The sequence below is a fragment of the Triturus cristatus genome, chromosome 3_1 (assembly GCF_964204655.1).
Source record: "Triturus cristatus chromosome 3_1, aTriCri1.1, whole genome shotgun sequence".
Classification (NCBI taxonomy): domain Eukaryota; kingdom Metazoa; phylum Chordata; class Amphibia; order Caudata; family Salamandridae; genus Triturus; species Triturus cristatus.
Genome location: NC_140583.1, coordinates 802307139 through 802335055, shown reverse-complemented (window position 1 = coordinate 802335055; position 27917 = coordinate 802307139). Strand labels below are relative to the sequence as shown.

General features: G+C 44.8%; 1 protein-coding gene across 2 annotated transcripts in view; it reads right to left on the bottom strand.

Moving 5' to 3' along the window:
- LOC146861069 (transient receptor potential cation channel subfamily M member 8-like) overlaps nt 1–27917 on the bottom strand; it is a 187630-nt gene that overhangs the window by 115544 nt on the left and 44169 nt on the right. For both annotated transcript variants that reach the window (XM_085645108.1, XM_085645107.1), the window contains exon 5: nt 27366–27467. In XM_085645108.1, the coding sequence (XP_085501234.1) occupies nt 27366–27467 (102 nt within the window). The remainder of the gene's footprint in view (nt 1–27365; nt 27468–27917) is intronic.

Genomic DNA, 27917 nt, shown 5'->3' with positions numbered 1-27917 from the left:
AGTGAAATATGAAATTAATGTGAGTGGTGGACATGTTAGTCTGTTATTTGGATTGAAAAGGATAGTGGAGGGATGGAAGAGGGAATGGTTTGCATTTATATAGCGCTTGCTACCCCTGATGAGGTGTTGTTTCGCTTTTCGGCGGATAGTACACTACTCCGGAACCCAAACAGGATTAGTGCAGAATTAGTATACCGAAATATGAAATTCATTTGAGCGGTGGACATGTTAGTCTGTTATTTGGATTGAAAAGCAATAGTGGAGGGATAGAAGAGAGAAGGGTCTAGAAAGCTTTTTTCTGATGGGGTTCAAAGCAGTAGGAGCGGGTTTGGGATGAGTAAAGAGGAGGTGGAGGAGAAAGAGTCAAAAGGAAGGGTTTAGAAAGGCTTGTATGGGACATCTGAATAGTAAAAGTGGTATGAAGTGATGCAAGGAGGGAAAGAGGAGGGAAGAGTCGAGAAAGGGCTATTTGGGATGAATTAGAGAGTGGAGGTAGAGGATATATTGATAGAGGTATAGGGTGAGAAAGAGGGTAGTACATTGGAAAGAGTAACAGAATTACGGTTGAGATGAGTCAGAGAGTTGAGGTAGAAGATATTGAGAGTGGTATAGGGTGATAAATAGGGTAGTGCATTGGAGAGTGTAGTAGAATGTGGTTTGAGATGAGTCAGAGTTGAGGTAGAGGATATATTGCGAGAGATATAGGGTGAGATAAAGGGTAGTGGTTGGATATGCTGAAATAGAAGCAAAGTAATAAATATAAAGATACATAGATACATGGAAGGCATATATATGCATAAGGAAGGTAATAAATGTAGATTAAAGTTGCATTTAATAAACTCAGACTTTCAAGTGTTGTTATACTTTAAATTAATTAAAGATTAAAGATGTAATTATTTATGCAGTCACTTATGTACATATACATGTTAAACATGGATTAATGTAACTATAAGTAATATGTAATTTTTTAAAGCAGAACTAACGAATATCAATATCTTTTAAAACATAATTATTATACATGTTTATACAAAGCAATACACATATGTAGGTACACATCAATAGTTCAAATAAATGCTTATATACAGAGGGATATGCTGCATATTTATGTTTGAGTATGGTGGTTAAGTGGGGAAGAGCCAATTCTTGAGTAGACTTCTGAAGATAAGGTGGCTATCCGTGGATCTTATGTTGTGGTGGGTTGTTGGGTTTGTAGGGGAATAGGGTGGATTTAAATGAAATTATAATTAATTTTATTTTATTGTTAATTAATTGTGCAATGTGAAATTGATTTTGTATTTCTTAATAATTATGTAAATAGTTTTATTTTTTAATAGTTAACGTATGTACGTACATTTTTATATCTTTAATCTATATTAAACATTTTAAAGTTTTTTTGTTGTTGTGGGCTATTGCGGTTGTAGGTAAAAAAGGGGTGGGCAGTTTATTTAATTTAATTATTTTTATATTGAAGATAATTAATTTTTGATTGTTAATTAACTATGTAACAGATAATTGTTTTATGTTTAACACAATTGTTTTAATATTTTACAGTATATTTATATTTTGACGTTTTGTTAAGTAATTGATATTTTAGTAGGGCTTGTTTGTTTTTAGGGGTATAGGATGGGAAGCTATTTAATTTAAAAATGTTACTTTAATTTTTGTTAATAATATTTAACTGATTACTTGTTAATTATATATGTTTTAATATAGGAGATTAAGGGCCTCATTACCATGTTGGTTCTGAGGTGCCTCCAACCGACGCCGTAGCGGAATCGTAAAAGACCGACCTCCGGTCTGCGGTTCCGACCACCTGATTACGATGCGACCGATACTCTCATTCCACTATGGGAGCTTATGCTATGGCTGTAAACCGACTGTAATAGAGACTCCCATAGAGAAATGGGTGTGTGTGTAAAACCCTGCTCCCTGTGGCAGGGACCCCATGGTGCCTACCTCACAGTGTAGGGATTTACAGGGGGCACTCTAGGTACCCCCATCAGCCACCAACCGTAGGCCACAGAGGCAAGGGGGCCCTTCTAGGGTCCCCCAAAGTCGCTTTCCGACAGCCTTTCTGTGTCAGAAAGGTCGGCACGGAAAGGCTGTAGAAAACCGACATCGTTGTCCCGACTGCGGAAATGCCGTCCATCGGGGATTACGGTGCGGCTCCAACCAGCCGGGAGACTCCGAGAGCAGATCGGAACCACGTCGTTATGACCGGCCGGTTTACGCTCTGACCGCCAACATCGTAATTCGGCGGCTGGAACTCAAACTGACAGCATTGATCGGAAAGTCTCCAACCTCAGTCGGAAAGCATCCGACATAGTAATCGGCCCGTGTAAGTTCAACATTTTTATATTTCAATTTTTCATTGTTTACTGTTAAATATTTTCAATAAAAATGTATTTTAGATGCACTTTTAAGTTTTAATGTACTGTATTCAAGAGTTTGTTTTTTTGTTTACTTGAAAAAATATTTGCTTATAAGTTTGTATGAAAGTAAACATGTTCAGGTGTTTACTGTTTTTGTTTTGGCAGAGAAGATTTTTATATTTCAGTTCTTTTCATCTTTACAGGTTTTAATTTTGTTAATTATTAATCATTTTTAATTTAAAATATGATTTCAGATTTTTATAGTAGTCATTGGTATTTTTTGTTTTTAATTATTAGAAGGTATACTTTTATTTATAATTCTTTTAAAGTCCCACATCTTCCCTACTGTTGTGTAGATATAGGTAGGAATCGGAATTTGCCTAGTATCATGATGGTAAGTTCCAATTCTATTAAGGACACGGAGGCGAGGATTATGCTTTTATCTCTCTTCACTTTTATTATGACAAAAACACAGCAGCCAGAGAGATTTCACAGTAATCACTGAATATCAAATACAGAAAAAAACTACAACTCCCTACAACCAGGGAGGCATTCAGATACGTAGTCCATCAACTGTTTCCATTAACCACAATACAAAGTCCTCTGTCTGTCTCCTCCCTTCCTCTTTCTTCGCGCAAGTCACGCCATCCCATCATTGGACCTGTTTAGTTCCATCATTCCCTGAAAGAACCAAAAATCAAGGTGAGTAATTGGTAATATCGGCAAAGCTGCGATTAAACAGCAACATAGTGCAAGAACATTAATACAGAGAAGCAAAAAACCTGAACAAAGCCATTAATAAGGAAATTGGTTACTTACTACCATACGGGTGGGTTCACACCATAGTTCCCCGGGAGGGATAATCCTCGCCTCCGTGTCCTTAATAGAATTGGAACTTACCGTCATGATACTAGGCAAATTCCGATTCTATGTCAGGACCGGAGGCTTCGGATTATGCTAGTTCAAAGCTTACTTACCACCAACTGTGCCACATTCAGTACCGGTTTAAAATAAAACCTCTTGAAAGTAGAGTCTGAAGACCAGTCCGCTGCATGCATTAAATCCTCCAGACGCGCTCCCAGTGCAAAAGCCTTTGAGGCCATAGCACCTCACGTAGAGTGGGCACCAAACTGCTTAGTGTCAATACCAGCGTCTTGCATAACCCACCGTACCCACCTAGCTATGGTGGGAGAAGAGACTACTTCGTGTGGCTTCTTGAGAGCTATCATGAGCTGTCGCTCGCCTGGAGGGCGAAGTTCCTGCGTTAAATCCTCGTACGCTTTCAGGCAGTCCACCACACATAATTTTGGCGAGTCCCGAAAAGCCGGGTACGAAATTGTTCTTGTATGAGACTTAGTCCTGCGGCCTATCGTAAAAACAACCCCCGTCCGGGGAAAAAGTCCACGCCGAGATGTCCAAAGCGTGAACATCTGAAACTCTCCTGCAGGAGACCAAGCACAAAAGCATAGCGAGCTTGGAAGATAGTTCTTTCAAAGACAGGTATCTATTGGGTTGCCAGGAAAGAAACAAATTCAATACCGTGTAAGACGTCCCAAAGGACGGAATAGCGAGGCTCCAGGGGTAACGATAACCTTACACCCCATAGAAGTCTGCAAACCAACGGGTGTTCCCCAATTGGGGCCCCGTCCAAAGGAACGTGACCGTCCGAAACCGCGGATCTGATCGCGTTAATGGAGCGATACTCTAAACCTTCCGATGCCAGATCAGCGAAGAAGTTTAGGAGGGGAACGACTCCTGCGACCACGGGTTCCAGACTCCGTCGAAGACACCAACGAACCCATCGTGCCCACGCGGACCGGTAGCGTTTCGTGGTGCTATCTGACCAAGCCTTTGACAGTAGGGCCTCAGCCTGTCCCGAAAGCCCCGGCAACGACCACCGTCGCCTGAAAGCTGCCATACCATGAGTCGGAGTGTCCCCTGTGTGACTAGATGATGAGGATCTCCGTCCGGGTTCAGAAGAAGCTGAGGATACAGGGGGAGTAGGATTGGAGAATCCCAGGAAAGTTCCAGAAGAAACGGAAACCAAACTTGAGACCTCCAAAGGGGAGTTACCAGTGTTACCTCCGCACACTGCCGGCGGATCTGAGCTGCCGTCCTCATTATCATTGAAAACGGTGGAAACGCATAGCCTCGTTCCGCACTCCAGTCCTGAAGGAAGGCACCCGTGGCAAGAGCCATCGGATCCGGCCTCCAACTGAAGTACCTCTGAACCTGATGGTCCAGACGAGAGGCAAAGAGATCCGCTGAAAACGGTCCCCAAAGATTGTTCAGCCACCGGAAAATCTGAGGGTCCACAGGCTGGAATCGTAGAGATGTCTGGAGTGCCAGTCCGCGACCCAATTGTTCTGGCCCGGGAGATACTCTGCCGTCACCGATATGTGGTGATCCAGGCAGAACCCCCAAATGTATTTCGCCAGATTGGCCAACGCTCGAGAACGGGGCCCTCCCAACCAATTGACATATCGAGCTGCGGAGATATTGTCCATCTTCAAAAGGACGCAAGACTGCACTCTGTCCTTGGTCCAACAGCGCACCGCGAAAGAAGCCGTTAGAAGTTCTAAACAATTGATATGAAAATCCTGCTCGTCTAGAGACCAAACTCCTCCGGTGGAAAAATCCCTGCATCGAGCACCCCAACCTGATCTGCTGGCGTCGGACTCGATGACCAAATCCGGAACGGAGCCGAAAATTGCGCGAACGTTCCATGCTTCCATATGGGTTAACCACAATGAATCTCGTCCCTGGCCTCCGCTGAAAGCGGTACCACATGATCGTACGATCAACCTTTCCTGAGATGATAAGCCTTGAGACGTTGAAGGGCCCGATAGTGCAAGCGTCCTGGAAAAATCGCTTGGATCGAGGACGACAGAAGGCCCACGAGTCTGACCAAGTGACGCAACGAGATAGTCGGCCTGGAAGCAGTCCGGCAGAGCTCGTGGTGAATTTTCGCCATCTTCCTCGACGGAAGACTCAGAGTCGCCTGAACGGAGTCCACCACAAAACCAAGAAAGGTGACTGACTGCAAAGGTTGGAGAATCGACTTCGTTGCGTTGATGACAATCCCCAGATCCTCTAAAAGGGACACAGTCTGTCGGAGTTGCTGCAACAGGGTTTGGGGACACTGAGCCATAAGAAGAAGGTCGTCTAAATAGATGATCATGCGAATGCCCCGCGCTCGGAGGAACTCCACTGCAGGATGAAGCACCTTGGTGAAGCACAACGGAGCCGAGGAAGAATGGAAGGGCGGTGAACTCGTACACCAGACCCCCCCAACAAAACTGTAGGAACCGTCGATTGGGGTGGATGAATGGGAATTACCAGATAGGCATCTTTTAAGTCCAAACGTGCCATCCAATCGGATGGTCACAGAAGGTCGCGCAGCAGATGGATTCCCTCCATCTTAAAATGGCGGTACACTAACCAAGCATTGAATTCCTTGAGGTTGATAACGGGTCGACGACCCCCGTCGGCTTTGTCCACTAGAAATACATTTCTGAGTACACCGAGGGGGTGCAGAGTCGAGCGACACAAGGCTCCTTTGCGGAGCAACTCGGAGACCTCTTTGTCAATTAACTGTGCGTCCTGAGGGCTGAAAAATAGCGGACGAGGCCGCGTCTCTTGTCGAGGGTTGTCTAGAAACTCTACATGAAAACTCTGAACGGTTTGGAGGACCCATGCATCGGAAGTTAGCGCTGCCCAAGCGCCCTGAAAGCATGCAAGTCGCCCCCCTATGCGAATCTTGTCTGCGGAAAGGACACTTACCGTTTGAACTTCCGCCGCCGGAATTGGACTTGAAACCTCCACGGCCTCTGAAACGCTGTCCTCGTGTTGGATAAAAGTTGTTGTAGTTCGCGGTTGAATTATATTGGCCGCGGCCAGAGCCTTGTCCCCTTGAAGGGTTTTGTTGGAAACCACGGCTGGACGAGCGGCCCCTGCCTCGACCGGCCCCACGGAAAACCCGCTGGGTAAAAACCTTTTAATACTGGACTGGGCCTTGTCCAACAAAGTAAAAGACAAATTTACCAAGCTCTTTAACGAATGGTTCATCAAAGAGGCCCCCTTGGGCCACTGCCCCTGCTTCCGAAGAAGCCAGATCCCCAAGCTTGGGGTCTAATTTAGTAAACAACGAGCAGCGACGCTTGGTTGAAAGAGCGCAATTCGCGTTGCCCATAAAAATGATGGCTCGCTGGGCCCAGTTAGATAGGACTTCTGGAGAGATGGTCGAACCTGTCACTTTAGCCTCCTCCACCATGTCTAAGATTTTGGACATTGGTCCGATGGCATCGAGGAGTTTGTCCTGACAGGACCGCCAAGACCTATCAATACCCTTCCAAGGGTCTTTCACATACTTCGCCAAAAAAGTGGTCATTTTAGGGTCTAACTCTGGCGTAAACGCAATCTTATCAGGCAGAGAGGGTCTCGGACACTCCGCTCTTAAACAACTCCGCGCCTCCTTCTCAAGAGGCTTGCGGAGGCGGTTCGCAAGAAAGTGAGAAAGGGACCGATTTTTCCATATAAATACCCTGAGGCATCCCTACCACTCAGCCAGCATGAAACTCCTGTGTAGGCCCTTCTGTTCAATATGTAGGCCTCTTTGTTAAGTTGGCCATAGTTCTGCCATTTTACTGTATAGCAGGCTGAAGGCAGATCTGACCCAAATCATATCCAGCTCCTCTTTCTGCGAGGCCTCCTGCTCCAAACTAGGAGCCCCCAGCCTACCCGTGTGCTCAGTTCACTGTTTCAAAGTTCAACATCCCCCTGAAACTTTCGACATACAGTAGGCTGCATCCTGGGCTGGTACATGCTTCCTGGGCTGGTACATACTTTAAAGGAAGTGGCCACCGCAGATGTGTCAAGCTAAAGAACATAGGAGATTTATACAAGCATATATAGAATTTCAGTACAATACCCATTTTTCTGCTTGCCCTATGCAATTTACGACGAGCGAGTGGCCTGAGAAACTGACCTTTTCACCTAATCTACGGTCCGCATTAAGTGGGTAAATGACGAGACGTCCGATAAAAATTGCAGACAAAGCTTTTGGGGTAGATTGACGTAGGTAGAAGTGGCGTGAGATGACGATATTGTAGGCACCTCTCATAGCCTAAAGATCATATAAAAGGGGAGCTCACACAATCCTCGGCGGACTACCTTGGTGTCTGTATGTAGGTAACAGACTGTGTAGGTTTTTCCCCAAGAGCTAAGAAGCTCTTGTCTTGTCTTATTCAAAGTGTCTTGCTCTGCCTTGCTTAAAGTGTTTTGCTTTATTTTACCTATATGAAATGTCATGTTATGTTTAATCATTTTTCTCTTCACTTTTGCATTTAAAATGTTTTGTATTGTAATTGCAGGATTGCTCACTCTTGGATAAACGTGAGTGGTCCTAGGTAAAGGTGTTATGTATTCTGAGACATACTTTACGTCATTTATGCTGTTTTCATGGTGCTTCTATAAAAGTGTTTATTAGATTTAGTTTCTCTCTCTCTGACAGTACAATAGTTTGGATACAGAGAATACCACCCAATCCATGTGACTATCTGGATTCTGTATTTTGTATTTTATGCCTTTGTCTTGCAGTTTCTTTGAAGTTGCATCTTCTCAATAAACTGCCACTGTACCCTACCTCAAATTCCATGGCTCACATGTCTATTTCCTTCATTTTTAGAGCGAGCGTTCCTAGGCACCCCGGTTCAAATTAAGGTGCCCCTTTTGTCCCTAACTCACTCCCTCGCTCACTCCGTGAAGGTTCCCAGGGCTCTGAGCTCAGCCCCCTGCCCCCTTGACCCTTAATAAATCTTCCCTCCAACAAAAGCGGACAACTTTATCCCCCGGGACCCAAGCCGACGACCGGGGATGCTTAATATCGTCGGGGTTAAGCATGCCCTTCTTCTTCGGTATCCCCTTGGGTGTCGTTATCCGTGGCAGGGGATGGAGGGTCCGGAATATCCTGGGGAGCTCCCTCTGATGGAGGGAGAGGGACGTCCGACGCCGCTTTCGCTAAAAAACGCCATCTTAAGGCGCGCAAAGGCATCTACGTGCACAACGTCCGGACCCTGTTTCTTGGGGGGTGGGGTACCTCCTCCGGACTCATCGCCGGGGACAGGTGCGGCGCCTACGCACACCGCAGCCAACCTATTACACTCCTGAACTATCCTGTCTGAGAGGCATTGTTCCATAGGACTCACCACTTCATTAACCGCCCTATAAATTGAAGCATCTACAGCATCAAAGAAATCATCGTCATAAGGTAGGTACTCCTGGACCTCCTCCCCATAGTATTCTGCCTGACCAGCCATAGTGACAAGGTAAGTACCCAGAGAGGGAATACCACTACTCAATGTGCCTGGGAAGTGCACAAACTGCAAGAAAACACACACACGCAGGAAAATATATTGGGGGCAGGCCGGAGGCTGCGCAGAATTTGGGTAGCCCCAAAGACCACAGATAGGTTCGCACCACAACCCACAACGCGCTACAACCCTCAGGAACAGAACATGACGGGTGTCTGCCTCCCAGCGCATCTATGACAGCAGCGTTAATGCCCAGAGCTAATAGCTCGCTCAATGCGTGAGAAAAAACAAATGAAAATCAGGTCCTTTACAGTGCTAAGAAGCGTGTTCACCGCGGGTGTAAACCCCGCACTACGGACCCCTGCCGGGGCGTTCAGGAGAGGACTATGCAGGAAATACAGTCTGATTCACGGACGTCTTGGCTAGGCAGAGATACGGGGACAAGGCTAGGCGTTCGTTACTCTTGCGGCGCGCTCCTCATCTGAGAAGCCGCGACGCGAGAGCAACGAGACGGACAAGTCCCCCCTAGCAGCCGCAGATGACGCCGCACCAGCAGGGGAGCCGGCCGTATAAGGAGGGACGAGCGTTCCAGCGGCCGGCAGGGGCTCTGAATAGCAAACAGCAAGCTCAGCAATAACCAAACACTAGCGGTACAATATTAAGGACAATGCCACTGAAACCTGGTAAAAAGAATACCGTCACAATGAACATTACAGAGAAAGCTAAATAGAGACCACTTAACTGGCTGCGAAGCACCGACGAAAGAGAAAGGGAGGAGACAGACAGAGGACTTTGTATTGTGGTTAATGGAAACAGTTGATGGACTACGTATCTGAATGCCTCCCCGGTTGTAGGGAGTTGTCGTTTTTTTCTGTATTTGATATTCAGTGAATACTGTGAGATCTCTCTGGCTGCTGTGTTTTTGTAATAATAAAAGCGAAGAGAGATAAAAGCATAATCCGAAGCCTCCGGTCCTGACATAGAATAGTAAATCTACCCCCTTCGGAGTTCAACACTTTACCTATCGTTGCTTCAACTGGAATGGGAATTGCAAATCTAATCCCTCCAGAGTACAACACTTTCCCTACTCTTGCTTAGACTGGAGTGGGAATAGTAAATCAAACCCCTCCGGAGTCCAACGCTTTCCCTACTGTTGGTTAGAATAAAGCAGGAACAGCAAATTTAACCCCTCCAGAGTTAAACATTTTATACATCAAGTTATTTATATGAGTTTATTTTAATATTCTTTGTTTATATTCTATGTTTTAATTTTTGTATTATTTATATTTTGTTACATTTTTTATTTTTTGGAGGATTTTATTTCCTTAAAATTTAATCTCTTTATAATGATTGTACTTGTTTAATTAGTTATTCTGTTTTTGAGTATTTTTTAACATCTGTTTGATAATATTGTTTGAATAAAAAAAAAATGGTAATGGTTTATATATATTTATATATATACACATATATATATATTACCTTCTGGCAGTCGCCAGTAGGTAGTTATAGTTAGGACCTATTTTCCATAGGAAATCCGCAACATTCTATTTGGAATAACGTTGGCGCCGATTGACGAATCTTCACGAAATTTTCCAAACATTTGGCCAGCTCCAGTCCGCTCCTATCCTGAAACTTTCACGGTGATTCGTCAGGCGTGGGTCGAGAAAAAAGGGGGGTCCTAAAATGCGTTTTCCCCATGCATTTTCCCATAGGACCTGTTGACGCAGCTACAGCCCGAACTGCTGAACGGAATTACACCAAATTTGGCAAAGACGTAGTCCTCAGTTCAGACTCGTGCCTTTTACTTAAATGGTGTAAATCTGTTCAGTAGTTCCTGAGAAATATAGAGTTAAAAAGATAGATATATCTGGGCGGAGCCTAACCACACATCTCATCGTGAGATCTGATTGGCTGTCAGTATTTCATCCAAGAAGTGTTGGCAGCCATCTTGGGACCAATATACATGATAGCACCTCAAGTATTGCAGTTAATAGAAGGTTTTAAGACTTTAGTTACATTATAAATTATTTGCTGATGGTACCATACTCATTTTAGGAATTGTGGTGTGTTCTAAGGTAATTTTACCATGTGATAAAGCCTTCTGCTGTGATATCATGAATCATGTTTGAGAGAAAAATATTTTCTCATGCTTTTTCCACAGAGGTTTGGAAGGTGATCTATAAGCTAAACTGATAGCATATTGTCTGTAAATTCACATTATCTTTCTCAGTCGTGTGAGAATGAAGTCTGACATTCTCAGTAAAACATGTACATTCAACAAGGGCAGAGACTGTCAGTTGATTCCTTTGTGTTCTACTGCAGCTTCCCAGAGTGTTCTAAAGAACAACTAGAGCTACAACAGTCCTACTTATGACAAACGTATTGCACACCTGAAGCCATCTTGATTGGAATAAAGTGGTAACTCTCAAAACATTTAATTTAAAAACGAACAAAATGAGGGGGTTCATTTTGCCATAAAAAGTATGATTAGTATTGCAGAAAGAAAAATGAGGCGCCTTTTTGAGTGACTTCTCAAATCCTCTTCTATTTCCTGACATGCAGACTGAAACATGCACTTTCAATACCAGCAGCAGACTTCCCTGGTGAGCAGTAGCTTTACTACAGTGATCTAATAAGCAACTAGAGTGCTAACATTCTGAATTTATGGCAAATGTGTGACACATCTGAATGCCTTCTAGATGGAATCAAAATAAAAAGCTGAAAGTATTTCCTACTGAGGAGACTGTAGTAAATGAGGAAATTAGGAAACTTCATAGCAAATAAGTCTCCCAAACTGCCATCAGAGACAAAAGAGCCCAAATGCAGCACAAATATCACCCAGATGTAGCCCACATGTAGCCCAATGACAGAAGTGTGCAAAACACTTTTGTGTATTTGCAGTTTTATATAGTGCAGACTTGTCAGGTATTGGAGTGCTTTACATGAGCATTGGTTACATCACACAAGATCAAATTCATTTTGGTTGTAGACATGGGGAGATTAAGTGATTTGACCAGAATCACAGAATGTTGAGCTTAAGCAGAAATTCCAACATGGCTCCCCAGTTGCACAGTCTGCAGCTCTGGAAGTAACACCACATCCTCTCCCCTAGGTGCAACATTTAATCAAGTGGTCAAGTGGATAAAAAACATAAAGATTACAAATAATTTAAAAGTTCTTTGTCGCTATTTGAAAACTCAGAAAATATGTCCTCATTTTAGTTTTTTAGAGCACTAACCATAATTTTGATCCAAATAAGACCCTCTCATATATGCAATTTCTAAAGGAAATGCTCTAGGTATTACAGTTTTGATTACATAAAGATTTTGTCAGGCATTCCACACTTTTTTAATAAATATAGAATGTTAGCAATCTAGTTGTTCATTGGGATACTGTTGAGAGGCAGAAGCCAGGGGCACGGACTCTGAAAATTGAAGGCAGGTAAGAGTGCAGAGGCAACAATTTGACCAAACTGGGCAGGCAGGAAGGGCAGTGGCAGCACAACAGATTATGGTGGGCAGTGGAAAGGGGGGCAGGGGCAACAAACCAACAATACAGGACTATGGCAATATAATAGACCATTGTGGGCAGAAGGAAGAGGCAGTGGTAGTAAAACCATACATGCCAAAAGACCAGTTTCAGCCAGGAAATGTCCAATGTTTTTAAGCTCAAATGGGCTTTATTTGATCTGTCTCCTGTCTACAATCTCCTCTTTTTCAATGTAACTCAAAGGGGAAAATCAATACTCCATTTGTTTTTCAAAATCTCCCTCTTACCAAGTTCAAAATGTTCGCAAGTATGGTACATTGGATCATGGTAGGCAGGAGGAATTGGGGTAGGGACATGGACTTGGATAATAGAGGACAGGAGGGACATGGAGAGGTGCACCAAACTGACCCTACAGGGCAGGCATCAGGGTTTGCAGCAGCACAATACACCACACAGGGCATGCCTGACTGGAGTGCAGCACAACAATCCATAGAAAGCAATAGGGAGGGGACAGGACCATGCACATGGACAGCAGAGAACAGAGGGGAAAGAGGCAATGGTAGCCAACTGACCATAATGGACAGACAGGAGAGAAAGCTGCAGCATAACAGACCATAAAGGGCAGGTGGGACAGATCAGGGACATTACAATGGAACAGACAAGCCAAGAGGGAGGGAATAGGGGTCTGCATATGGAAACAGAGGGCTGGGGGCAAGGGGGCAGGGCAGGAGCAGCAAGATGACCATGGAGGTCAGGCAGGATGGGCACTAGAAACAAGACACACCATGGAGAGCAACAATGAGACAATGATGGCATACACACAGAACATGGAGGGAAGGTGGGAGGGGGTCAGGGGCAGTTAGCTGACCACACAGGGAAGGTGGGAGGGGCCATGGCAGCACAGAAGACCATGCATGGCAAGCGGGAGGGTTAGTGGCAGCACAATGGCTATGATGGGCAAGAAGGAGGGTGCAGGGGCATGCACAAAGGACCATTGAGGATAGAAGGGAGGGTCAGGACCTGGGCACAGACAAGAGAGTTCAGGGGAAGGGGCCTCACAACAGACCGCGCGGGGCAGGCAGGAGGAGCAGTTGCAGCACAACAGACCAGGGAGGGCAGAAGGGTGTGGCAGTAAAATGGACCATGGAGGACAGGAGGAAGGGGATAGGGGCATGGCATGTGGACAGGCAGGGTGGAGGTGGCAGGGACAGGTTACAGTCATCTGACAATGCTAGGCAGGTGGGAGGGGAGTGGCCCCTTACAGAACACTCAAGGTAGATAGGAGTGACAGCTCCATGTAACATGGTGGGCAAAAAGGATGGAGCAGGGGCATGCACAAAGACATCGGAGGGCAGGGGGAAGGAGAATAGGGGCAGCAAGCTAAGCACAGAGGCTAAGCAGGAGGTCAATGATGGGCCATAGAATTGGGCAATGGAGGGCTGGAGGAGTGGACTGGTACATCATGCTAAATGGAGGGCAGTGGCAGCACATCAGACCATGCATGGCAGGAGGGAGGAGGCTAGTCCATGGATTCAGACAACAGAGGATAGGGAGGAGGTGGATGGGGCAGCAAGCTAACTGTTCAGAGAAGGTGGGTATTAGGAACTTTATTGTTTTTAAAATGTGTGTCTGTGCGAACTACTCAAAATATGAACAAGTATGCAGCATAATATCACTTTTATTCAGGAAGAAGAGGACGTTTGTGACTGTGACTCTGGGCTCACTTGGCAGAAACACCCCCTGACCCTCCACCCCCCATCGCAAAATGTAATGCCCGTGGAAAGGGTAGGTGGACGCAGTGTTATATAGAACATAGTCCTGAGAGCACGATTGAAAATGAAAACTAGATATAGTATATGGTATAAACTATGCACCAAAAAGTGTGATATAAGATGAACCGGGCGTCAAATATAATATGTAACACATTGTGCGCAATGACAGATTAATTGGAGAGCGCAAGATAGCACAGGCACTAGCGCGTGCTATGTGATATGCGCCTTGGAGTGTAATATGAACAGGGCAGTGTTGTGTAACCTAACTAGTCTCTAAAGTTGTAATATAAAATATGTGCTGGGGAGTGTAACGTTGCATATGCACTGTGGCAAAGATATGGATCCCAGATTGTAATATGTATGGCATAGCGCTGTGCGTTATAACATAGGCATCGAGGAAGGCACGTTAGATGGGGCAATATAACCCGTGCGAAGGCAAGTGTGGCATGACATATTCACGGGGTGGTGTTACAGTGCACATCGGCAAGAGAGTGTCATAGCATACGCTCTAGCTGGTGGAATACAACACAGAGGTGTGTGGCACTCGGCGGGCACTGGTGGGTGTAACACAGCATTGGGCTCATCCAGGAGCACGCTGTGACTCTCAAGTGAGGTGTGTCTCCTTTCCAGAGAGTAAAATAAAAAGTTTTACACATCCGGCGGTGGATGTGTGTTTTATTAACCGTGAGGGGGGTTTCTTGCATAGTTTGGTCGAATTTTTGTTGAATCCCCTTTGAATGGCTTGGTGTGCGTGTGTATTAAATGTGCCCGCCAATAGCTACCCATGTTTGTATAAATAAACGACAAGGGTGTCTACTTGGAGAGTACCCACCGGCGGGGCGCCGGGATTAGGCACAGTAGGGCGTCAGACACGTCAGAGCTTCACTAGCGGTGTAAATACATTCCACGTGGATTCATTGTATGCATAGTCGCCTTTAAATGAATATCACGCAAATCGTCATAGTGATAGGTACATACGGTTTGTCCAGCATGTCCTAGGTGTTTCTATAAATATATATTTTTTTTAAATAATAAAAAACAAAGGCCGGCCCCGGGGGATGGGGTCCCCGGGGCCATAAGTGGCCTGAGGAGGGGCAATGCAGCCCCCCTCCTAAAGAATAATAAAAAAAAAAGGCCATGACCCGGGGGTTGGGGTCCCCGGGGCCGATTAAGGCCTTGGGAAGGCCAAATTTATTTTTTTCAACAAAAAAAATTAGGGTGCAGGCCCTTGGGGTTGGGGTCCCCAGGGCCAATAAATTAGAAAAAGAAGGGGGGCCACACAGCCCTCCTTCTTAAAAAAATAAAATAAATAAAAGACCGGCATCGTGCCGGAGGCCATGCCCCCTCCTTGCAGCACTCTGCAAACGCGCCCCCTGGCCAGTTGTAAGTTGGGGAATTAATTCCCCTTTAATACTGAGGGTCCCTGAGGGCCAACTAGCCCGACAGGTATCTCCAGTATGCGCCAGGGAGCTGCGTTGCACACAGGTGTTCTGAGGGCACGCCCCTTTTTACACCTCTATGCAACGCAGCTCTGTGGCGCTTACTGGAGGTACCTAGTGGGCTAGTTTGACCCTAGAGACCCTTAGGATTCAAGGGGACTTAATCTCTCAACTTAGAACGGCCACAGGGTGCGTTTACACAGTGGTGAAGGGAGGGGACGGGGCCTGAGGTGACGTGTGCAAACACGTCCTGTGGCGCGTTTTAAGTTGGGGAAATAATTCCCTTTCAATCCTGAGGGACCCTGGGGGCCAACTAGCCCACCAGGTGCTTCCAGTAAGCGTCACTGCTCTGCGTTGCAGAGAGGTGGTTCAGGCCGTGCCCCTTTTTACACCTCTCTGCAATGGCGCTTACTGGACGTACCTAGTGGGCTATTTTGCCCCTAGGGACCCTCAGGATTCAAGGGGACTTAATCTCCCAACTTAAAAAACGGCCACAGGGCGTGTTTACACAGTGGGGAAGGGAGGGGATGGGCCCTGAGGTGACGTGTGCAAACACACCCTATGGCGCGTTTTAAGTTGGGGAAATAATTCCCCTTCAATCCTGAGGGCCCCTGGGGGCTAACTAGCCCACCAGGTGCTTCCAGTAAGCGCCACTGAGCTGCGTTGCAGAGAGGTGGTCCAGGTCGTGCCACTTTTTACACCTCTCTGCAACGCAGCTCTGTGGCGCTTACTGGAGGTACCTAGTGGGCTAGTTGGACCCTAGGGACCCTCAGGATTCAAATGAACTTAATCTCCCAACTAAAAACGGCCACAGGGCGTGTTTACACAGTGGTGAAGGGAGGGGACCGGGCCTGAGTTAACGTGTGCAAACAAGCCCTGTGGAGCGTTTTAAGTTGGGGAAATAATTCCCCTTCAATCCTGCGGGCCCCTGGGGGCTAACTAGCCCACCAGGTGCTTCCAGTAAGCGCCACTGAGCTGCGTTGCAGAGAGGTGGTCCAGGTCGTGCCACTTTTTACACCTCTCTGCAACGCAGCTCTGTGGCGCTTACTGGAGGTACCTAGTGGGCTAGTTGGACCCTAGGGACCCTCAGGATTCAAATGAACTTAATCTCCCAACTAAAAACGGCCACAGGGCGTGTTTACACAGTGGTGAAGGGAGGGGACCGGGCCTGAGTTAACGTGTGCAAACAAGCCCTGTGGAGCGTTTTAAGTTGGGGAAATAATTCCCCTTCAATCCTGAGGGACCCTGGGGGCCAACTAGCCCACCAGGTGCTTCCAGTAAGCGCCACTGCGCTGCGTTGTAGAGAGGTGGTCTAGGCCGTGATCCTTTTTACATCTCTCTGCAACGCAGCTCTGTGGCGCTTACTGGAGGTACCTAGTGGTCTAGTTGGACCCTAGGGACCCTCAGGATTCAAGAGGACTTAATCTCCCAACTTAAAATGGCCACAGGGCGTGTTTACACAGTGGGGAAGTGAAGGGACGGGGCCTGAGGTGATGTGTGCAAACATGCCCTGTGGCGCGTTTTAAGAGGTAGTTTTAATCCCCTGCCCTATTATATATTAGGGGCTTACAGAGGAGGTCATGCTAATCACAGGGGGACACCAACGCATAGTGTTCCCTAGTGTATGTAGGTGTTTTCACTGTATTCTGAGTGTGTTTTAACATAGCACTGGCTCTAAGACTGGCTAGTCAGACTCAGTTACCAGCAGTATCCGTCTGAAAAAGTTGAGGGTACAGGATGATTTTGTAACAAGGCTTCTTTCTGCTCTTCTGTTTGTTCATTCTGCACGTTATCCTTCTTCCTGCACTTTTCTTCGTCTTTGAGGACTTCTGTTGCTTCTTTCTGCATTTCTTTTTCTTCTTTCTGTGCGTTTTTTCTTCTTTCTTCACATGTCCTATCTCTGTAGGCATAGTTAGAAATTAGCATTTAAAACACCTTTGAAATTCACTGAAAAAAACAGAGGTTTCAGGCAAGTTATAGTTAGGAATTAGCATTTAAAAAACCTTAGAAATTCACTGAAAAAACCATAGGTTTCAGGGGCGTTATGGTTAGCTGGACTTTTCACTTGTACAAAACCATTGAAATTCCCCCGTTATAGTTAGTTCAGCTAACTATAACTCGCGCGCCCGCAATGCACTGCTGATGACGTCACATATTACATCACTCATGACATGGTCAGTGACATCACTCATGACATCACTGATGACATCTCAAATGACATCACTGATGACATCACTGATGACATCATCCTTGTGATAGAGTGGCAGACCTCCTCTCCTCCTAATATAACCTTTGATACACACATTCAAAAATAGAAACTAAAATTTTCAAAACAATGGACATACCAATACCAGTTACAACAACATATTCAGTAATTCTAAAATCCACATACACATCCGCTCATTCACCAACAGTCCTATACAGTCACTCATACATGTACTCACTCATCATATGTACTCATACACCTATACATCCTGTTACACAACGCCACTCATCCATAGAGTTACTCACACACATAGTCACTCATGCTAATAAAGAATCAAACATCCATTTACTTGCATATACAGTTATACACACACCACCACACTTACTTCTACAGAAACTTACACATACTTAGTCTTTTAAACAATCACTTATAGAAACACATACTCATTCAGACAGGAACTCTTTCAATCTCTCACTCTCACATATAGGCCCACATGCATCAAAGCAAAAAACGGTCGCAAACGGGCAGATTCTCAGAATCTGCCCCTTTGCGACCGGTATTTTTGCATTTGGGATGTATCATCCCATATGCAAAAATTGCAATGTAAGTAATCTCTAAATTGCGATTACTTAAATTGCGATTGCATTTAAGGAAACTCAAATTGAAATTCCTTAAATGCAATGCATGAAAGTAAAAATAACAAAAATAGCAAAAACTTTGAAAAATGCACTAAAGTGAATTTTTCAAAGTTCCATTTTACACACACACATGCCCTTGGGGCATGTGTGTGTGCAAGATGTACTCATATGCAGATTTCAGGGGTGCAACAGGGTGTCCTTTTGACACCCTGGCACCCTTGAAATTGCATGAGCAATTTGCGATTCTCTAATTGAGAATCGCAAATTGAGAATGTCTTCCCATTCATTCCTATGGGCCTCTAGGTCCATAGGAATGAATGGGGAGGTATTCCTTCATTGCGACTCGCAATTTGCGAGTTGCAATTAAGGAATGTTTAGAAATCGCTATTTTGTAAGCGATTTCTTCATGCATAGCCTTTTGCTATTCCTTATTAGCGAATCCTTATTTTTCGCTAATAAGGAATCGCAAATGGCATTGTTGATGCATGTGCCAGATACCCCCTTATATACACCAATAGTCACATATACTAGTTTAAAACATATGTAGTTACTCATAAAGACACTATTGAGACAGTCATTCACTCACTAACACACCCATGCACACACTCATCCACCCATACAGTCCTGCACACATGCTGTCTTCAACACATACAAACAGTGAGTCACTCATTCATGCACCTATGCACTACGTAATACCCCCCACCGAACCATACAGACACTCAGACACTTGTACTGATACTCAAAAAACAACTAATAACCTATATAGACACTCATGTAGCTACTCACCAACCCATGCAGCCACTTATAAACAAAGTGAGAGACTGATACAGATATTTACATATTTAAACATTACTCACTAAGCCATGTATTCACTAAGATACACTTAATCAATCAGTTATACAATCAATTTTTCAAAAATAAATCATCCATGTAGACATTTATATACCCATTTATTCTTCCATCGACCTTGAGATATACATATATAAAACATATGTAATTTTCAGAAAAACACACATTCACTGGATGATGTCATCAGGGATTTCATCAGTGATGTCATTTGAGATGTCATCAGTGATGTCATGAGTGATGTCACTGACCATGTCATGAGTGATGTAATGTGTGATGTCATCAGCAGTGCATTGTGGGCGCGCGAGGTATAGTTAGCTGAACTAACTATAACGGGGGAATTTCAATGGTTTTGTACGAGTGAAAAGTCCAGCTAACTATAACGCCCCTGAAACCTATGGTTTTTTCAGTGAATATATATATATATACACACACACACATATATATATGAATATATATATATATATATATATATATATGTACATATATTATCTACTGGCGGTCGCCAGTAGATAGTTATAGTTAGGAACGAGTTCCCATAGGAAATCTGAAAATTCTATTTTGAATAACTTTGGCGCCGGTTGACTTATCTTCATGAAATTTCCAAAACTAATGGGGCGCTCCACTCAGCTCCTACCCTGAAAGTCTTGGGGTGATTCGTCAAGCGGGGGCTGAGAAAAAAGGGGGGTCCCAAAACGCGTTTTCCCCATGCATTTTCCCATAGGACCTTTAGTCGAAGGTACAGCCCGAACGGCTGAACAGAATTACTTGAAATTTGGCAAAGAGGTAGCCCTCAGGTCAGGCATGTGCCTTTTGCATATATGGTGTCAATCTGTTCAGTAGTTCCTGAGAAAAGTGCAGTTAAAAATACATAAATATCTATATGCGCGCACCGTGCGCGCACCGTGCGTGCACGGGGCACGCACCAAAAGTCCACGAGCGTACTTATTCACTGGATGATGTCATCAGTGATGTCATCAGTGATGTCATTTGAGATGTCATCAGTGATGTCATGAGTGATGTCACTGACCATGTCATGAGTGATGTAATATGTGACGTCATCAGCAGTGGATTGCGGTCGCGCGAGTTATAGTTAGCTGAACTAACTATAACGGGGGAATTTCAATGGTTTTGTACGAGTGTTATGTCCAGCTAACTATAACATGTGTGAAACCTATGTTTTTTTTAGTGAATTTGCAAGGTTTTTTAAATGCTAATTCCTAACTATAACGTGTGTGAAACCTATGGTTTTTTCAGTGACGATATATATATATCCAACAACATGCCACCGAGCAAGGAGCCTCCAACCCTACAGGGCGGCCTCTAACAACGGGCACGGAGCAGCCCATCAATTTGACTTCCATTACACATCACACAGAGGCCCAATAGCGGAGATGCAGGCTTTATTTCCACGGGCACAGCAGCGCAAAGGATACCCCTTATCCTTACGCGTTTCAGCATTACAATCTTGTCAAAGTTAATGAACGCGTACTCAGGACTGAAAAAAAATCTTTCATTTATTGAAATAAAACAAGACATCTCAACAACGCGTTTCACCCTCTGGCCTTGCTCATGTGTGCTGCTTTCAGTGAAAACAGCCTCCATAAATGTGCATAGTACTAATAGAAAGAGGACTGATAAGCCTGTACAAATTGAGCACCATATTGAAAAGTTGGAACCAAAGCACATGAAAACATAGCAAAAAACTCAAAAAATATAATAATCATAACAAATTTGTTCAAACATAGCACATATAGTCAATGGTATTATTCCAGTCAAGATGACTTGTACCACAGTGTGTACCATGTATTAACATTGGAACAAAATGCAAATTCAAAATATTGAAGGCACATCTTGTTAAACCAATCAATGGAGAGCCTTGTGATACTAACATATTAATATGGGCCTCTCACTAATGTCATAACATGCCCACAATCCAGTACAGGAATATACTGTATTAAACCTCACAATCATGCTCATCGGGCCTCTATTGAACAATGCTGTCTGGCTGCCATTTGTTTCTGCTGGGATCGCAACAATTTTGGGGACTATGGTGTCAGGGTCTCCCTACCCTCTTATATATATTTTTTAACATGTTCAGGACAGGGGACTAAGCATTGCCGGAATAAACCCTGTGGCGGACCCTAGGCAGTTGAAATTTTGGGGCTCCCCTCACAAGTTATCTCCTAATACCCAATGTACCAGATTTTTTATACAAACTGACAGATGCCAGAAGATAAGCTCTTAAAAGACAAACTGTTACATGAATTTGATGTCTCTGGTTTATGTACTTTAAGTTGTATTTTTATCTGTTGTTGTGGGGCCCCCAAAAGGAGTAGGGCCTATAGGTTGGTGCCTACTTTGTCTATTTGGTAATCTAGAACTGGAACTAGGTCCCCCAGGTTCTGCAATGGCTGCCAGCAACATTTTTGTAATATTGCTGGCAGCCTATCAGACCGCTCTTTCCTGCGAGAGTCTGACTCCCACGGGAGAGAGATTGCCAAAGGAAAAAAAGCTCTCTGGGTCAATCAGAGTGCTCTAATTTTAAACTCGTGCTCCAGCAAAACTCTATCAAACATCTCGCAGACCCAACCATCCAGATTCCCAATTATTTTTAAACCTAAACTTCTCAAAAATTCTGAACAAATTTCCACCAAATCACACAAAGCTCAATCTGCGGACCAAGATCTAGCTTTCTGGCAAATGTTATGTAATTATATTAAACTATGTTTGCTGTAGCCATTCTTAAAGAAGTCAATGGAAAATGTATGGGGATTTTGTGTTTTGCGACCCCTTTTCTTCTCGGCCATGACTGATGTTTCACCCCAAATGTTTCCATACACAAACTTCAATCATGTCAAACGGTGGCAAAGTTATTAGCATCACAAAAAACGCTTTTCCTATGGAACAGCTGACCTAACTATAACTACCCGGTAAAGTAAATATTCAAAACTAATTTACATTATAATACCTTTAAGTATAATAATATTATAGCACAGGGTGAAAAACTGACATGTTTGTAGCAAAATTCTGCACAAACAACACTGTCACATTACTCAGCCTCTTATTTGGCTTCTCAAGTCTAGACATTTCACTACAAGCTCTTACATTGTAATACTGCGATCCTCACATGGTATTTCACTTTGCAACACAAGATGAATTACAGATGCATAAAATGGTGTACCTCTGTGACTCTTCCATGACTTTTACACATTGAAGTTGATTGATGGAAGAAGTTTTAACATTGCACTAAGAAATCAATGCCACAAAATCCAGCCCCTTATATCATTCATGTATTACTAGTCACAAGGCAGCTGCTGTTTGAACTATGAGCCCATCTGAGTTTGGAACCCTACCAGTAGCCAATGTGCCACTTCGCTGCTGGTTTTAAAAATTGTTAAGAACTTCTTTTTGCTTTCCTAAGCCACAAAAACTGAAGTAGTAAGAACCCTGTTCTGTGCAATTTTGAGGGGCTCATCTTTGAGGAATGCCCATCCATATGGAATATGGATGCTACATTTATGTTTACAATGTAAGTGTGTAGTAACATGAATGTCAAATGTATATGCTTTGGTTGGCTGTCGCAGCCCAGAAATCCATTTAGGATATCCTTTTTGTGAGTGGTACATACAATGGATGTTGGAGCAAGATTGTCACCTGCCAGACAGCAATATGACTTTCAGCAAATTTTTAAAGCATTCCTAAAATCCTTTTAAATGTACCACTGCGCTCTTTTCCTTTGACGTGTGGGGACAGCCCTTGCCCCCTTCCTGCCCATTCTTCCACTACGGCCTTAGTCCCAGCTGTTTGGATTGTCAGTAGCATGATCATAATTCAGTCAGCCTCTGACCACATTGAGGTGTTGAGATAGACAAAATTGTGTCTTCATCAGAATGACTTGACAAATCACAAATAATGAATTCTTCTATAGTGGGATAGCCAATTTCAATTTACAGATGAAACTGTGAAGCAGTTTTCGTTCCCCTAGCCAGAAAAACTTGCTTGGAATCATTGCTTTTTAGTGAGAGGAAGCTAGCAGTAATCAGAAAGTGACTTTTTCCGCTCTTGAGTATCAGCAAATGGCTTCTCTGCAGTGACAGCAGTGTGGAAATCAATATTACAATCCTCTGCATTAATTAGGGCCGCTTACGACTACTGCAGTCCTATGGACTGCTGTAGCTGCAGTGGCAGTGCAGGCACCTCCGCACCGGTGGTCTGATCGCCCTATCACAACTTGGGCAGTCGAACAGCCATTGCACCACCAGAGATCCTTGGCGGTGGTCTTGAGGCCGCAATATGCTTGACAGGACCGCCGCAGTTTCGCCAAGCATATTACGAGTTTCCTTTCAGCCATGGTTTTCATGGCGGCTCCTACTCCATGAAAACCGTGGTGGAGAGAAAACAAAGGGAGCCCTACAGGGCCGCCCTGTTGCTTCAGGGCCATGGGGTGCATGCAGGTGAAGCACATGTTGTGTCCCCCTGCATGCATGCCCCCCAGTACCTGAATGGCATGGACTGGACCAGTCCATGCCATGCAGGTACTGCCTTTGATGTTCCTATCACGCAGCCAATGTCATAGGCAATGCCATGGGCCGGCCGAAGAACCTCCTGTCAGTGACTGTAAAAGTTGTAATCTGGCCAGCGGTGCGCACACAGGTTTGGCAGTGTGGGAGCGGGGTGGCAGCATGGCAGTCCCGCTCTCACACTGCCGAAGACGTAATCGTGACCTAAGTGACTGCAATGCATCAGTGGCTCCATCAGTCAATTGATGATTAGTGCATCACTTTTATAAAAATTATGATACTACTTAAAAAGACTTTGATTTATGAGTTCAAGCAAAGGAGCAGCAAAGGAGTCAGTGCTCCGACATGAGTCCTAATGGTGTTGCTTATGATAACTCACAAAGGTTCCTCATAGGCATCCAGATTTTCTGTGTGGCCCTTCAACTTGAGAAAGTCCCAGAACACTGTGATGGACTAAGTGCATTGGTCCTCACCCTTTAAAGAAGTCCTTGATGTAAGGGGAATACCCTCAACATCGAAAGGGACTTTGACATCATATTGTTGCAAACAACCTTGATGACAGAAATACTCCAATATTAAAAGGATCTTTCACGTTGGAAACGTATTGGCGTAGATAGAAGCATTCTAGATGGCCATGACTTTCTCAGGATGCTTGGTAGATAACCTATTCTGGAGATGGTGTTGAAGGTCTTTGAGGCCAGGATGGGCAGAAACTCTGTGGCACAAAGCAGACTGAGAATGAAAAGAGTTGAAGGAACCTTTTCAGGAGTCATGGGCCAATCACTATTACTGGGCTCAGACTGTAACAATATTATCGCTGGTGTCCTAGGGGTTTACTTTGCCATTGAATACAAAACGCAGCACCAAGTTCATTTCTTTAGCACTTGGCCCTCAGCGTACCAAAGCTGAGCAGTGCAAGACTTATTCTGGGAGGTGTTGTGAGGTTTAAACTCAGAACTCAGTGGGGCACATAACAGTTAATAAATCTTTGTCCAGTTATTGCTTTTACTTAAACATAAAGTTGATTTAAATCTCAGCAATAATTAAATACTATACATAAAATTCATAGTGCAGGAGTAAGGGGCATAATTAACAATGGAAGTGAGTATTTCTGTAAAGTTACCCCCAATAGTTTACATAGAGCACAACACGTTTAAGGCACCAGCACATTATTTGGCCCATAGGGACTGGCGGGATACAATCTCATCTTCTTTCTGCTGAACGTGCTTGTGATCTTAGTCGGCTTGAGGCCATTACAGCCCCATTTTATGGGTGAAAAAGTGAAGGCGGTTGCAAATCTTTCCAGAGCAAACACATACCAGGTGCTTTGTCTTGGAGTTTGCCCTTCTTGGTCACTTTCCTCACCTTTGGCCACATTAAGCCACTTTCCATGGGCTCAGCAGAGGTCAACGTACCTTTATGTGAGTACAGATTCAAGACTTGCAAGGGAGCTGGAGCCAATGGCCTGGCAATGCAGATAGTTCCTTGGGCTGCAGCAAGCCATTTCATCCAGCACAGCCCCTCAAAACCTTCCCCTTCTTGTACACATCTCCCACAGCTAATGAGCTTCTTCTTTCAAGGTGGTTAAAGTTCAACACAGCCTCCTTTCCTGGCAGAGTGCAGAACTTCCAGGTTTTTGGTGATGAACCTGAAAGGGGGTTATCAGTCATCAACTTCCGCTTTGGGGCTTGGATGCCATCCTCTTTCTGTGCTGGTTTGGAACCCTTGGCACTGTTAATAAGAAAACCTGGTACAGTGAGTTGGGGGGGGGGGCAGGTGTTTGCCTCATTCTTACACCATGGTTGCAGACAGAGATTTTGTATTGTGGACTTGGATTGGTAATAGGCAGTTCTTGTTTTGGTGCATTACCCTCACTTGCCAAGATACAGTCTTTTTCCTCTACTGTCATCAGGAAGGTGAGCTGGCACTGAGAGGTCCCTGGCAGCCTTGCTATGCTGCACTTGAAATGGTTTTTCAGGTAGAGTGGGATCCCTGCAAATCTGCTAATGTTGTAATGGTTTATAGGTCCAATGACTGGCTTTAAAGAAGCAGCAAGCATGCAGGTGTAAACTTAAAGACAAAGGGCATAATTTACTATTTGGTAGATGTCATACTCCGCCACAAAGTGATGGATATCCCATCCGCCTTTTAACAAGTCCACTATATTCTATGACACTTGTAATAGGCAGACGGGATATCCGTTACATTGTGATAGTAACATGTTCTAAATCAGGTCCTAAGTTCTCCTGAATTCTTCTTCACTCTGCCAAGACAAAACATTTTAGTTATTACAGACCATGCTAACCAGTGTCATTTGATCACCCCGGTGTGTCCCAGACATGGGCTCAGTAGCGGCCAGCATTGCTCGTGGGTGGGGGGGCACAATGGGTCACCGGGGGTGGGAATCACAGGGGTGTCATTAGGGGGTTCGCGGGGGGTGTTGAGGGGAAATAAAAAAATGAAAGAAATAAAATTAAATGTACCTTTCCGCTGGGTCCCGAGTCTTCTCTGCTCCTGCTCTCCTGCCTCCTACAGAAACATGAAGCAGGCAGCCAGGCAGCCAGGCTCCCTCCCCTAAGCCAATCACAACATTGCAATGCAGCGTTGTGATTGGTCGGGACGACGACCACCCAAGGGCAAGTAGGGTGGGCATGTTCCCCATGCAGGCTGCAATGCTGCCTGCACGGAGAAGGGCAGAGAGCGCATGACCAAACAGTGTTTGTGCACTCAGGAGTGGGCAAACCACTCCTCCCCTGCCCTGCTCAAAGAGCAGACCAGGCCCGCCCACCCACAATGCACAAAGCAAACATAAAATGGTAATAACTAAAGGTTATTACCATTTTATGTTTTGGCTTTCTCGCCCTTGTGGAGGAGCTGCCCCTTCATGGGCTGAGGAAAGAGATACTGTCTAGAGAAACTTGAAAGTAACTTTGCATAGTCAAGCAGTCCTTCATGGTCAGCTCAGTGCTCTTTGGGGATTTTCAGGACTATAGAAACAATAGTATAGAACCTAGAAGGAAAGTCCGAAAGGGAGTTAGTGGTGCCCTAATTAACTACATTTCTCAACTAGGCCACACCTGCTGTCTCTCATTGACGCTGCTTCTTTGCTGCCATCTTTGTCACAGATAGCAGTGGAAGCTGAGGTGAGATCACAGTGGTTCCTGTAGACCTGAGCAAGTGATGGCTATAACGTTGCGCATCAAGCATTTCCTGGCATTGGCTATAATTGTGTTGTACAAATGAAACTAAATAGACTGCCAGGGATGAGGCGCAGACAGGAGCCTGCAGGTGGAGGAGGGACACAAACACCTGACCTCCGGGTCAAAGGAACCAGCAGCAGCAGATGGGGTCAGCCACTGCAACACCCACTGCCCACCCCTTTCATGCTAAGAATAGCGTGAAAGGGGCCTTATTTACAAGGCAGTGTTAAGCCACATTAAGTGGGTTAATGCTGCCTTTTAAATAAGGCGAAGCCCTTATCGCCACCGAAATGTCACAAAGTTCCTGTGGCGATAGGTGCTTGTATATATGCCCCCAAGAGGGAGGGAAGCATTTAATTGCTTCAGATATTAACCTAAACCTGCTATACGGGAGCACTTAATGCTTGGTCACACAGAGTGGGAGTTATAAACTGCCCAGCAGACCAAAACATGCATGAATCTATGCTACAAATAATTTCTGCTGTCCTGGTGTCTGGAAGTTGTCATGTGACCCATCGTTTCCTTAATATCCGTAAGAACAGTGAGTTACGCAGGATAAGACCTTATACCTTCTCCCAGATGACGCTTGACAAATCTCCCATGTTCTGCAGAACGGCCCAAGTAAACAGGGCATGCATCCGGTGCCTGGAGATTGGCGATTTGTCTTTTTCCTAAATAAAAACCACAGGTGAAAAACATGGCAAATCACTGCATGAAATGGAAAAACATTAGAGACATGTTAAAGTGAATATTAATTTGCAGCAAGAAGAACAAAGATGGATCTATCACATACACAGGATAAGATTTAGAACAGTGCAATTCCTTTTATCAACATCGCTATTTTTCATGGAAATTCAGAGGGAAGAGAATGCTGGGAGTTCGGACTTTGACCACGAAACTCGCGGTGGCACAGCGGTGGCGGTCCTGTGGCTGCCCTATTCTGAGAAAGCCATTGGGACCAACCACTGCTGCGCTGCAGCCCCGGCCAGTGCAGGTAAGAGCAGTGGGGTGATGGGACGGGGCGGTGGGAGAGTTCGACGGACGATGATGAGGGAAAATTAAATAAATAATTAATTTTCCCTCATCACATCCGTCGAAATCCCCCCGACCCAGCCCCACGC